Source organism: Orbilia oligospora (genome assembly GCF_000225545.1).
Source record: "Orbilia oligospora ATCC 24927 unplaced genomic scaffold scaffold00054, whole genome shotgun sequence".
Lineage (NCBI taxonomy): Eukaryota > Fungi > Ascomycota > Orbiliomycetes > Orbiliales > Orbiliaceae > Orbilia > Orbilia oligospora.
Window position 1 is genome coordinate 2,911,204 of NW_011645611.1, and position 13,951 is coordinate 2,925,154.

A 13,951-nucleotide genomic window follows, 5' to 3' on the forward strand; every position below is an offset into this window, starting at 1 on the left:
ATAACCAGTCGCCGGACGTACGAAGAATCAATGCGTAGACAACGTCGACGGACGCTCGAGAAGCCTCATTGCTACCGAAGATACCATATAAGTATATCAGGTATCATATCGATCGCTCTCACTCGATAGTCCATAGAATCCAGATCCAGCACTCGAGTGCTCGTGGAGCGCGTGTCGCATATCGGAATGTGCGACAGATAGCCATATATCACCATATATCACCATCGCGACGCACCGTCCTCGACAGGCCGCGAAAGATCTATCATAGGCGACACATAAGAACATCATTCACGTTCACTTTATACATTCACTTTATACGTAATAATAGCATAGATATTGAATCTAAATAGCATGTCCAGTCGATCATTGCGCCCGATTTCACTCCCTCCGAAGAGGAACTTTTGTTTTAAGAAAAAAAAATCCGCCGCACCCAAGACCAACCAATTGTAAAAAATTGTTCTTTCATTCCCAGACGATTCGGTATGTTCATGGAGCAACCTGCGAGAGGGCCCTCGAGCGAATGCTTTTTGATCTTTGAATTTCGTTGTAAGGGAATGATTTTATAAATTTGCGTTGTTCTAAGGAGAGAAGAAGAGAAGAAAAAATTGAAAATTTCGTCTGATGGCGGTGGGTTTTATAGCCGGATTTTTTTGTTCGAGGAAGGTCACGTGGTGTCTGCGAGACCAGTTGTTGGGTTTTTGTGTGGCCGGGGTGGGGGCAACACAGAATGTAACGACAGCCCGTTTCGAGACTTACTACCACGAATGTTAATGCCTTTTGAACCTCGATAAATTTATATAAAATCTCTCGTCTTTAGTATCTTTTTTGATGTTTTAAACCTGAAAAGGTAGAAGAGGAAGAAGAAAAAAAGGAGTTTTGAGAACACCAGTGTCTTGACCCGCCCGGGATAAATCCAAACATAGAACAAATTGGCTTGAAAAATAATAAAAAGGGTCTAAGCCACGGGCAAGCTCCAGTATAATAATTATATCGTCTACGGAGTGGCTTTCGAAGTACGAGATTAGACACGGACTCATACGTGATGGAGAATTGACAATGGCATCAATCGGGTCCGAAGGCTGAAAGTATTCGCTAATGTATGCATAATGCAACGTAGCGTTGGTAGCTACTGCTATAACTCGTCGCGACCAAATGGGATGCGGCTGATTTTAGAATCTTTCAGTACTATATTCGAGATCAGTTTTGAGACTTCTCCCCTTATTTTATTGGAAATAGTGGCCCGCAAGACTGCCTAGTTGTTAATGTTACTATTGATATATAGTATCTTTTTAATTTGAAATCTAGCCTTGAGACTTAGGTCGTTTCGAGGAAGTACAGTACCTACCCGTTATTGCCCATATTAATATATATATATTCCCCCGCAATGCAAACTATCAAAAGAAAACCCGTTGCAAATCGCCAGATGCTCGTCGAGAAACAACAGCGGATATCAGCCCTTGGTATTGTTCCCGAAGCCAAAATATCGCCACCGACTAGTCTGGCACAGGGAAGCGGACTAGATGCTCAAACTCCAATTCCGGAACTACCCCGAACGGTGGTTGAAAATGTGGATGCCAACGACCTTAAAGCCTTCTTGGCAAAATCCGGAGGACTACTGGTAGAACATCAAGACTTAAACAATATAGCCAAGTTAGGGCACGAAGTCGTTCGCAGCGATTCAATTCCGCACTGCTATTTTGACAATTCTGCATCGGGGTTACCTCATGGATCAGAGAACACATCTGTCGACAACCAACTTTCACCCCCACTGATCGGGAAAGCTAAAGAGAATAATGCCCTGGACGGTCGGAGACACATCTCACATAATACCGTTAAAACAGTCTCGCAGTCATCAGGCGTACAGCCGAGGGTGCAAGGAGAAAGTCATCTAGGGGGCCACGGCCTCACGACAACATTGAACATCGAAAATGTCGAACATGCTTTCCTTGTTTACGAGTATACCGAAATATCGGTTGAGGCTTATGACGACGGCCTCAGCGAGAATCCGGGGGCGGTCCACGAAGTTGGGTTTCTTCTATCAGAAGCAACAATCGCCCGGGTCATTGATACACATCGGGGTTTGATAGCAAGAACAGGCTCCTGTATAGACGAAATCACCCCAAACTCCGTCGGTCTAATCTCGAGAATGTTACAAGCTTGGTACAGTCGCCATTCAGAGGCCAACATATATGGGTTTCGGGTACCTCCCTTTGAGGTTACCACTAGTGACAAGATGTGTGGAGATGAAAACTATGAAGCCTTGCAACTACTATCGAAACCGCCTCCCTATAGACCTCGAAAAAGTTCGCAGCTCTCGTACTCACGTGCTGGCTGCTTCAATTATAAGATTCAACCACAAATAGCAGAAAATTTGAGATGGAAGAGTTTGTTTATCCTATTCTTGTGGTCAAATTGTATGTGCTCTCACTTTTTCTCGACCAGTAGCCCTGACAATTTAATCTGCTGCTGGGAAATACTCGAATCATACACGCTTGATATTGCTGAAGGAAATGATCAGGCCATGAAATCTCTTAGAGCTGCTCTAATAACAGAGATTACCGAAGCACTGCCTAAATGTTGGACGACCAAGGCTGAAGTTATGTTGAAATATCGCAGTTTAGGCGGAGCCAGTGCGCATGCGAACTTACATGTCGCATTTCTTAGCTCACCGCCCGAAGAATGTAAGAAGATTCAGTATGCTGTTTTAAAGGAGAATCTGAGGAGCTTTTTAGAAGGCTCTTGGGAGCCAGCATATCCCTTTACGGGAGAGTACGCCGAAGACATGCACCCTGATTTTGCTTTAGACGATCCGAGCCGGCGTCCCGAAGATGGCTCTCGAGTCAGTTTAAGGTATCGAGGTACTAAAAAGGAGGAACCACTAAATCTCCCCGGAGAGGATGAAAATGGTATCCAAATAGCTACGTTTTTTAGAGCCTTGGGCTCTATTGAGCGGCCGACGAGACTACTTGTAGTACCGCACGACCGGGATCTTTGGTTCTCGATGTCCACATTCTATCTAGCTGTCACGTACGGCTTCGAGTTCAGAGGCGCCAAATTTCCCCTCAAGCAGGTACCCGATACCCCACGCGATGATATTTATTTGTATTATTTCAATATACGGGATTTATCACCACCGCTGCTTTCCCGATGTAATAACTTCATTTCCCGGCGCTTAGCTGCTGCAAAAGGAGACCGATATCCAGGGGACATGGAAGAGGTCGAAAACCTTCTGCTTGACTTCTACCCAGGAGCAGAAGAGCTCAAAAGATGGCTTGCAACGAAGGCGTATATTTTCGCAATGGCTAAGAACTGGGCGAGATCTGCGAATCTAGCACATATGTTGGAATACGCACCCCTCGGAGTCAATGACGACTATAATTCTGTGATTTATCTGACTCAAGCCCTTGTCCATTTCCACAATAAGAGATATCCGGACGCTGAAATATCTTGCTATAAAGCTCTTCAGTACCGTGAGATCCCGGAGTGTAATAGAGACGAATGCTATTGCATTTTAAGCTTGGTGGCTCAGAAAAGAGGGGCCTCGAGGGAGGCTGATGCGCATCTAAGACGAATGCAGCCGACGACGAACTATGAGGCATTGGAAAAGAAGATTGTTCATGGAATAGTAGCTCCTGGAGTACTCGAATCCGCCGGAATTCGCATTTTTACCAACGGGGGAGAAGGGTGGTTTGAAGCACCAATGGAAAAGTTCAAACAGGCTATGGTATCAGCATTGTATAATCCTAAACTAGCACACGCCCTTTTCTCCGGTAAGTAAAAATAGAAGTATAGCAGTGATATTCTGGATCTTTTCAAATAAGACAGCAACTAATGCAATTCAAATCATCGCGCGATACTAGATATATCATGGATAAAACGACTACCCCCTTACGATCCACTAGACCCAGAATTCCGCTACACATCATATGTTGTATCTCGTCATCTCTGGCCTAACCCTAAAATAGAGGAATCTTGGGACCCAATATTCTTTTACGGAAACCGAAATCGACCAGATATTCTCCAGAGAATATTGGAAACATATCGACGAGACACAGGCCGAGACCCACCAGCTTTCGAAAACATCATATTAGCCAGAGAAGTCCTGACTCAAGCCTTCAGACATGCAGCAGGGGACACGATCAAGTTTTTAATGCATAACATCGGAGGTCTTAGCATCAATCAAGTTCTCCGAGATAAGCTCGGGCGTACACATTCTCGACTACACGGGTTTATTGGAAAGCTACCGCTTTCATCAACCACAGCGGCCGATCTCGAGACTCAAGATCATGCCTTTTGGGTAGCCCAGATAAAGCAATCTCTGACTATGGCACACCTTAAAAAATTCTTTACTACATTAGAAGAACTTAAAATAAATGTGGAGATACCGTTTGCGGGTATTTCTACATTGAAGTTCGCCGCATTAAATCTAGAATGGTTCTACGATACCTATATGCACACGCCTTTGAATTTAATGACCGATAGCATAAAACACGACTTGATACTCGCTTACTACTGTTATAGCTGGGTATCTAGTTTGTCACCAGAACCCAAGCCGAACAGTAAAGTACAGAAAATTATAGGAAAGGTTTCGAATGGGCTAAGCAGGGGAGATATCAAAATAGTCGGATATCCCAAAGTTGGGAGAGAACTTGCGCCATATCAGACACCACCGCCCAATCAATATACCTCAGTATTAATCGATTCCAAAAAGGAACCCCCAGACGCAGATATCTCCATCCCCAGTTCTGAAGCTGTGAGAGCGACGTTCGGGTTTGGAGCTAATCACGAAGATAATCTGGCAAAGTTTGAAAATGTTGAACTCCAATCGACGACGACGAGTTTCTCGGATTCTAGTCTGGAAATACTGGGCTCCTCGGATTCTCTTCATATAACGACAGAAACTCCCCTACATGCACATAGACGCGCACCAGAACATACAGCGATTGAGTTTCCTCCACGGCCTCAACAAATACCAGACTATCAACGAGGGAGGCCGAGGTTTCAGAATTTCATTCAGAATATAATTGCAAAGCTTGAATAAATAATATACACTATGTGTTACCAGATTTTCCCCAAATACATTATACAAGATATTTCGATTCTTACAACTAGTGGCAACAATCAGCTATAGGATCATATGTCCTCCTCAATGGTTTGGGACCTTGATAGATCCTTCTTTGGGTTTCTTTCAAGTGGATGCTTTTTGACACCATGAAGTTAATTAATATTCGCTTTAGATTACAGAAAAGATAGAACTTCTAAAATTTTTGCATTGCTTATGTAAATATACCTAAGCGCACATACTCGCTTTTGAGAAAACTTTCATCTAAGTCAGCATGCATATGCATTTAAATTCAATGAAAGAATTTTAGATCTTACTCCTGTAGCGTCTGGCCCGGAATCATATAGTACAATTATGCCCAGTCTTGTATCTCAACAATGGAACATTCCATCTTGTGAACCAAATGATACAATGCACTGCGATATCCAGCTGCGGGCCAAATGATAAGTCGAAAAGAATGTACGAGGCGAAGATCAATCTTGCACCCCCAATTAGTGTGACAAAAACCGTTCCAAGAGACGGCTGCATATTTCTACCCGCGCCTGCATTTTGAGCAGTTGCTATCGATGAACAAACACCCTAAGAATAGAATATGGTACCAAGCTCATGTCATGGACGTATGTGCATTAAACAAGTTTTATCGACCCAATTGGATTCCAAATTTTTTTCAAAAGTACCAAGAAATGTAAGTATATTAACTGAGCGAAGACCAAGCTTTCTTTGTGCTATTTTGGCTTTCGATTCCATGTGCTTTCATGTTCTACATCGGCCACTAACGTAGCTAACGCAGCTAATGTAACTAACGTTAACCCATACTGTTTCTTTCTTTCTTTCTTTCTTTCTTCGATTTACCACCACCCAACGCCACATTCCATTAGATTGATATTGATTAAATGCAAAATATGATCAAACGGAAACCAGTTGCGAACGGGAACCCATCGGTGGATACAAAACAAGAATCGCAAGCTAAAACCCCAATTGCGACCTCACCGACCTATCGGATCCCTCGCAAGCCGCTTTCTCCCGTGGCGGTAGTTCCAAAGGCTTTTATTTGGCCAACCATAGTAGAAACGACAAATGGGAACCTCGGCCTCGCCGAAAGATCAGAAACTACTAGTACTACATCTTCTACAAAAATCGAAAACGTAGATGGTAGCGACCATAAAGCTTTCTTAGCAAAGACCCAAAATGGCTCAATCGAACATGAAACCTACTTTCGCCAAGTATACACTCGAGAAAGTGTCGTGAGCGGGGATACAAGACCTCACATTTTTGATACAACAGCTATCGGGGCTGAAGTTCCGACGGGTGTCGAAAATGCAACAATTGTGTCGCAACCACAACATAGGAATTCATCGATATCACAATCGAAATCTCGACTGGACTTTGAAAACAGCGAGATTACTCTGCATAGTTCAACTATAGAAACTTCAGCAAAAGGGGACAGTTGGGAGGATGGGAAACTCGATGTATACGAAGAGTTTACTTACCGTTTTGAAGGCGAATCCCGCGCTCTTACATTAATTTCTACGGAAACATTGCTGGAGAAAATAGATATCCAACAAAAGATGATACTTGACACTGGTTTTGCCTGTGGTAATATTACTCGGTCATCCGTGGGACCGATATCAAAAATGGTTAATAGGTGGCTTACATCTCAAAATTTATCTGGATGGCCTTTTCATTTTCCTGCCGACTTGCCTTTCGAATCGACGGCAGAGCTCGACAACCTACTTCTCGAGCTCAAATCGAATGAAATCGACGAAATCCTTGCTGACCCGGTAAAATCACTTCTGCAGCGTAAATATTGGAACATGCTTTGGAAAATATCCATTGTCAGCCGTTGTGTATGCAACCAACTCTTTTCTACAGGCACCATCGAGGATTTATATCTATCTTACACTCGAATGCCAGTAAACGATACAATTCCCGACCGACCAGTAGTCAGCAAGCTCCTCATCAGTGCGCTCTCTCGAGAATTTGACGATGCAATTTCGAAAAGTTTGTTAAACAAGGGATACATACTACTAAAAGCCGGACTAGTCTGGAATGGCGCTCAGTCGGTTTTGAAGCATTTATACCACTACCAACTGAGCTATTTTTCCATCGATGAATGTCATCAATTTCGGAATGCGGTACTATTAGGATTCTGGAAGCAATTTTTGGAGAATATCGCATCTGAGAGCCCGCGGTTGGAACCACTACCGTTTGACAGTATCCTAGAGTTATTTTGTGTTCTTCAGGGATTCGAAAGGCCTCATGAACCTCCAAGGTACTTTCCAAATTCGCATCCGGACTTACAATACTTGGTCACGACGAATTTTTCAACCCCTAGTGAATTAGAAAAGTATAAGCTAGTCAGAAAGGAAGACGAGTATCTCCTTCAGGAGTATCTCATATCCCGCCAAAGGGCCATTCGGAATAAAGAATGGGATGTGGCAATTACAATCATCGATCAAATGCTGTCTTCGATATACCCCGGTGTCGAAGAGGCCAAACGATGGTTAGCGGTCAAAGCGTATTTACTAGCCATCACACAGGACTGGAACGGGTCCATATCCATTCAGCAGCTATTACAGCAAGAACCATTGAATACGAATGATCGCCTTCGCCTCGAATTGTACTTCACAAATTCAATGACAGCCCTAGTCCACCAAAGAAACTCACAGGCTGCTCGAAGTTTCTGTACCGCAGCAATTCAACTCCCGGATTTTATAGTCTCGGAAAATGAGCGAGTGTGTGATAGGAAGAATGCGGATATACTTTATGGAATCTTGGATCCCAATGCAAATTGGGTAGTCGAAAATAAAGAAGATCATATAAGATGCTTACAAAAGGCGCTTTCTGCATGGGGACAGGGAGGACATTTATTCGAACCCGGAGCCCCGTTTCATTTTATTATGAGTACTCCTATACAATAGTTTAATGTAGATCAAATAGAACATACTTTCATTTCCTCCTCCCGGCCTCCCACTCCTCCACAATTCCCTTGATTACTTCGATGAACTCTTCATCCCCGCCCCTCCCAATCCCCATCTCTTCGTTAACTAACTTCCTCTTCCTCGAAAAAGCCTCACCAATACCATCACTAAACGCCACCGCCCAAATCTCATCCACCAATCCCATCATATCCCCCTTTTCAACTCTCTTCTTCCCTCTCTCCTTCAACCACTCCGTCGTCCTCTCCACCACCTTCCACGGTCCCTTCTTATCAACCTTATTCAGAGCATCCAAAATATCCCTCTGACTAACCGTAAAACTACTAATATAAACCAGCTGATCCCCATACCTCCCCGGTTGAAAACATATTTCTACAGTAGCCCTCGCCACATCCTCCATCCTAGATACCTCAATCTTCTTCCTCCCAGAATCATAAATCTCCACCTCCCTCCCCCCAAACTCAAACCCCATCTCTCCATCCAACAAAGTCATCTCCAGAAATGCTCCACAAATAACACCCGTATACTCCATCCCCACAGTCTTACTATCACCACCACAAACCCCAACAGCATACTCCAAAACCTCTCTATTCTGCTTAAAAACAGCCACAGAATCCGTAAGCTCCTCATCCCTCGTATCCATCCCAAACTCCCCAACCACAAACCTCTTCACCCCAACTTCCGCAGCAACAGATAACATCAGTTTTTGGTCTAAAAGCGCATAAGGCGATATCGCCGAAATAATCATATCTTGTCCCGAAAACGCCGTAACAAGGAACTCTCGGTCTTTAATATCACCCTTGTGAATGCGTGCGATAGATGGATGAGCTGGGAATTTGGCCGTAGATGTTGACCGGGTTAGGAGGGTGATCGTTAGGGGTTGTGATGGGTGCGTGGTAGTGGTTTTTAGAAGTGTACTTAGGATGTGCTGGCCTAGGTCGCCGGTTGCCTACATATACACGTAAGTATTTAAAGCTTAATCTTATTAAAATGGGTCTTTTGGTATATGGAAAGTGGTGTGCTTACACCGATGAGGAGTACGTTCTTGAAGTACTCCGCCATGACTTCGAGTTTTGCGTTGGTGTGTGGTATTTTAGAGCCGTCGGTGAATGTATTAATATTAATGTTCAGCTCTTTGACTAACGCTCTGCTGTCCAAAGAATTGATTGTATTATCGATCAAAATAGAACTGATTCATGGAGTAGAGTACTCGAGTATGGGCTTATATATATACTTCTAGAGGAATTGCCATCTCTCACAGTGCTGATCCAGAATTAAATGCAATGATTACATAATTTATCGAATCCAGATTCTGGCTCGGTGGCTCATATAACCTTATAGAGCTAACCCGGCGCTTCTCGTTGTAAACGTTATGTACGTAAATCATTGACGTCAAGAGCTCAAGGCAAAGTAAATCCTCTTAGCTACTACGCATACCTAGGTATCTAGTTGCCCTTAATCTGTGGAACCAAAGGGCTTTAAAGTTACACTCTACGGCAAAAATGTAGGCTAAAAAAGTAGAATGTATATGATTAATTAAATGGAGGTTCCTTCACCCTCGTACTCTCTGCCACACCCACACCCATACACACACCTCCTTCTCGAAAGTATACTATAGCAAAAATATTCAAATAGAATCGAAACTAAATTTTTCCTCTTTATGCCAACCCGATATCCGTTAGAAATAAGCCACCTTACTCTAAAACTCTCCCGGCGGAACTGGAAGCACTCTTGTCCTTGGTTACGGTCTTCCTTAGACCCCTACCTGCCTGAATCTGGGCGAATAACCCGCTCCTATCTTGGCCTCCGCCGCCAATAGGTGGTACTGGAGGGCCACCCATAGGTGGAGGAGGGGGTCCAGGTGGTGGAGGAGGAGGAGCACCTCCCAATCCTGTTGGCATCGGTGGGGGTGGTGGAGGCGGAGGCGGCATGCCCATGATTGGTGGAGGTGGTGGCCCTGTTGGAGAGAATGCTGGTGGGCTGGTTGGGGATGTTACGGTAGCTGGTGATGCTCGAGGGAGTCCAAGGCCACCAAAGAACTGGCTGGCCAACTCTGCAGCACCTTTTCGTCCCACTTCCTCATCATCATCATCTGCATCATTGTTATCGTCGCCGCTAACGACAGACCAATCATCATCATCCCTAGTCCCGTATCGTGGGATCTTCGGCGGTGGTGGAGCAGGTGCGGTGAATTTGTGGAATGGGTTGTGAGAAACTTCAGATGAAGGTGGTTGTGGAGACGCTACAGATGAGGAGGAAGCGGAGCCATTGGATCCGATCTTTCGGAAGAAGGGGTTGGTTTCTGCGGCAGAGACCGTCTCCGTTTGCGGAGCGACAGGCGGCGCTGGGGGTGGAGGTGATGCAACCTTTGGAGGCGGCGCATTCCAGGAATCTTCTGGTTTTTCCTTTGTTGGTGTGATCTGCTGTGGACCTTCATCATCAGAGGAAGATTCCTCTTCTGGTTGCTGTTGTTCGCGCAATCGTCTATTTGAAGAATGTAAGCAATTTTCTCTAGCCGCAGCGCAACTAGAAATACGCACCTCTCCTCTGCCTCAGCTCTCTCGAGCTCTGCCCTCATCGCGGCAAGTCTCTTCGCCCGTTCATCGTTTGTTGCCTTCTTCTTCGCAGCTTCGGCCTTCCTCATCTTCTCCTGCTGCCCTTGCTGTTCTAGGGCCTTAATACGATCACGAGCCTCCTGTTGTTGCCTAAGAATCTCCTCTTCTTCTCGACGTTCCTCCTCCCTAATTCACATTTGGTTAGCAGTCGAATACTACCGATATGGCCATATATGTAATGTTTAACATACTCTAATCTCAATCTCTCAGCTTCCTGCTCCTCTTGCTCTCTCCTCTGTGTCTCCTCCTGTGCTAATCTTGCGCTATCTGGTTTTGGCGGCGCAGGCTTTGCTCGTGGAGCTGGTGGTGGTGGTTTCTTGGCCTCGACGATAGGTGGTCCGAAGTCCGCAGCAAGCTTCTTTTGCCTTTCCTCTTCCCGTTTCGCAGCTTCTTCATCGGCTTGTTTTCTCTTTTCTTCTCTCTCCTTCTTCTCCCTTTCAAGCCGTTGTGCCTTGGATTCCAGCGGCGAAGAGGATCGTGCGATTCCAAATTCTGCCATCTTCGCTGCCATTCTCTCTTCGGCTTGGCGTTTGATTCTCGCTGCACGATCCTCCACCACGGAAGAACCCCCTCGTGAGTAATCTGATGCTCTGGGAGTCGCAGATCTAGATGGAGGGCTTGCATCCCTTGTGCTTCGGTCTTCAATAGCATACTTAGGGGTCGGTCGCCTGTCATCCACCACTTCACGCCTGCTGCTCCTATTGTTCTTACTCGACCTCTCAAGTTCATAAATGAAGTCCCTAACCTCCTCTTCAACTCCTAAGCCCTCCTCCCACCGTCTCTTCTCGTGTTCATTCGAAGACGAACTCTCGACACCATCGCCACCGCGCAGAGTATCCTCGATTGAGGTTTTCAGCTCTTCACTCGTGTCTTCAATGTCCCTAATCATTCTCTCAAATCGCTCCTTCTCATCCCTAGCTCTATTTGTCTCATCTGCTAATCTCCTGGCAGCCTCTTCCTCACCACGACCGCTGGCATCAACAGGCGCTGGCTTACCCGTCAACTCCGCCATCCTGGCCTGCATCCTAGCCCTAGCCCTAGCCTTCGATCGATCTGATTCTGTAATCGTTCCTCCAGGACCAGTACCAATGATATGCGCCGAGGAATCCGGGAAAGCCTTCGCATCCTTCAACCTGAACAACTCCAACTTGGTCTCCATAATTCCCCTCTCTGCCTTCCTAATCTTCGAAGCAAGATCGGGTAATCTATCAGTCAGATTTTGAAGCTGCCTCTTTAACTGCCTCTTCTCCGCACCAGCATCGGCACTTCGGAGTCCCGCATTGGGATGTGCATCGATATCCTCTTGCACCCTCCTAACCCTCCTATACAGATCGTCGGCATCACGTCTATCCCGTCGATCGAGTACTGCATCCTCCTCGTTCTGGTCTTCATCTTTGATATCAATGGCATCCAACAAAATCTGCTTCTCTCTAACTTTCTTCTTTAGCTGGTCGACAGTAAGCTCCTCGCTCGGCGGGGCAGGCGACGGCGTCCTGCCGCCACCACCAATTCGTCTACGAGCGCTACTCTGGTACCCTACTTCATCGTCATTATTCCTAAACAAGGTCGCATCTTTCCTGACTTCCTGAACGCCACCGGACTTGAAAGACCGATTCTTCATCATACTAACGCCAGTAGCTTGAGGTAACAAGTTCGCTCCCGTAGTCCTTCTAACTTCAGCATCTGCCTTCAAGTAATTCTTGACAGTATTGACGGAATCCGTGAAACCTCGTGTAGATGGTGGAATGAGTTCTGGTGGAAGTCGCGCTGGTACCTCATTTCCCTGTAGCTTTCGATAAATTAAGTGCATTGCAACCGCGAACTCGTCACGATCGAGGCGCCCCTTGTTCCCCGGGTCAGATAACGTCCAGACTCGCTCCAAATCACCTCTATCTACACCGGACTGACTGAAAATCTCGATAGCCTGGGAGCCGGCGATGAACCCCTTTTTAAGACCATCCCAAGCGCTAAAGATATTGTCGTAGATTGATTTTTCATCCTTAGTGATTGCCCAAGGGATCTTAGCGTTTCCCGTTAAACCAGTAGTTGTGAAGCCACCTTGGTGTCCCCCAGCATTGGGCATCATACGAGCCCCAAGAGCTTCTATGCCAGGTAAACCTCCAGCGGGAGCATTTACGAAACCCCATTGGCCTGGGCGACCCGTGGGCTGGGCCTGGAGCGCGGAGAGGGTGTTGCCGGGACTGAGATTGCTAGTGAACTGGGAGGGAATTGACGGGACACTAGGGTTGAGAAAACTGCTTCCCGCGGCACGGCCTATGCTACCGGTTTGTTGATAGCCAGTTATTTGTGGGTTGAGGTTAATTGAAGGGAGTAAACCAGTATTTTGTTGGAAGCCAGAAGGCTGAGGCGGCAAGCCCGTTGGTTGTGATGATATTTGCAGCTGGCTCAATGCTGCTAGGTTTGATTGTTGGGTTTGCTGTTGCTGCTGAGGAGCTGGTGGCGAAATTGTAATACTCCGTTCAGGTTGGGGAGGTGGAGTCGGTACGGGCGAGGCTGAGAACTTGGGTACGTTGGTTCGTCTCGGTTCGTCGGGAACTGTGTCTGGAATGGCAAAGGAGATTATATCAACCATGCTGGAGACTTCATTCAAGATCTTCTCAGGGAGAGTCGATGGAAGTGATTGGCCGGATCTTGCGACGTTACAGAGCCACATTGCCACAGCGAATTCGGGGAACATAAGATGACCGGACTTTGTAGTATCGGAGAGACCCCAAATAGTCTCCAAAATTGAACCAGGAAGGCCGGAGCGGAGAAGTATTTCTTTGGCGGTGTTTCCGGAGAGAGCCTGGCCATCTTGGACACCGGCTTTGAACAACTGCTCAAACTTGGCTTGATCGGCTGCTGTGATGAAGGTTAGGCGGATGTTTGGAATCTTGACTTGAGCCTTCCCCGTAGATGACGATGCACCAGGCGTAGGAGTAGGAGCTGTCGGTGTTTGCGGCGACAGCTGAGATTGCTGCTGCTGCTGGAATTGGCTCGGCATCTGAGGGACCGGAGGGACATTTCCAAAACCCCCTGGGACACCCGGGACGCCCGGGACTCCTGTCGGTTGAGGGATGAAGCCGGTGTATTGTGCACTCAATGGCATCTGAGGATTGCTATAGCCGGTAGGTTGAGGTATGAATCCGCCCTGATACCCCGTCTGCTGAGGGGGTAGCTGACCCGGGACACCGAGGCCTCCACCATATTGCTGCTGCTGCTGCTGCTGCTGATATTGGCCTTGACCGTACTGCTGCTGCTGGTTCGGCTGTTGGCCATACTGGCCTGGATTGCCATACATTGTGAAGGGAGGGTTTTATTTATTTCGAACCAAG

General features: G+C 46.3%; 4 protein-coding genes across 4 annotated transcripts; 2 read left to right on the forward strand and 2 right to left on the reverse strand.

The window, feature by feature from the left end:
- Window positions 1-1,384: 1,384 nt before the first annotated feature.
- On the forward strand, window positions 1,385-5,041 carry AOL_s00054g881 (uncharacterized protein; the record flags this gene model as incomplete). Its single annotated transcript, XM_011122197.1, has 2 exons — window positions 1,385-3,770; window positions 3,903-5,041. 2 exons carry the CDS (start codon window positions 1,385-1,387, stop codon window positions 5,039-5,041), a joined length of 3,525 nt encoding a protein of 1,174 aa, XP_011120499.1.
- A 923-nt stretch (window positions 5,042-5,964) lies between these two features.
- On the forward strand, window positions 5,965-7,983 carry AOL_s00054g882 (uncharacterized protein; the record flags this gene model as incomplete). Its single annotated transcript, XM_011122198.1, has 1 exon — window positions 5,965-7,983. One exon carries the CDS (start codon window positions 5,965-5,967, stop codon window positions 7,981-7,983), a length of 2,019 nt encoding a protein of 672 aa, XP_011120500.1.
- Window positions 7,984-8,011: 28 nt separating this feature from the next.
- On the reverse strand, window positions 8,012-9,063 carry AOL_s00054g883 (uncharacterized protein; the record flags this gene model as incomplete). Its single annotated transcript, XM_011122199.1, has 2 exons — window positions 8,012-8,950; window positions 9,028-9,063. The coding sequence occupies 2 exons, from the start codon at window positions 9,061-9,063 to the stop codon at window positions 8,012-8,014; spliced, it is 975 nt and encodes a 324-aa protein (XP_011120501.1).
- Window positions 9,064-9,695: 632 nt separating this feature from the next.
- Window positions 9,696-13,917, reverse strand: AOL_s00054g884 (uncharacterized protein; the record flags this gene model as incomplete). The annotated part of the gene is made up of 3 exons (XM_011122200.1): window positions 9,696-10,485; window positions 10,542-10,742; window positions 10,808-13,917. The coding sequence occupies 3 exons, from the start codon at window positions 13,915-13,917 to the stop codon at window positions 9,696-9,698; spliced, it is 4,101 nt and encodes a 1,366-aa protein (XP_011120502.1).
- Window positions 13,918-13,951: the final 34 nt, after the last annotated feature.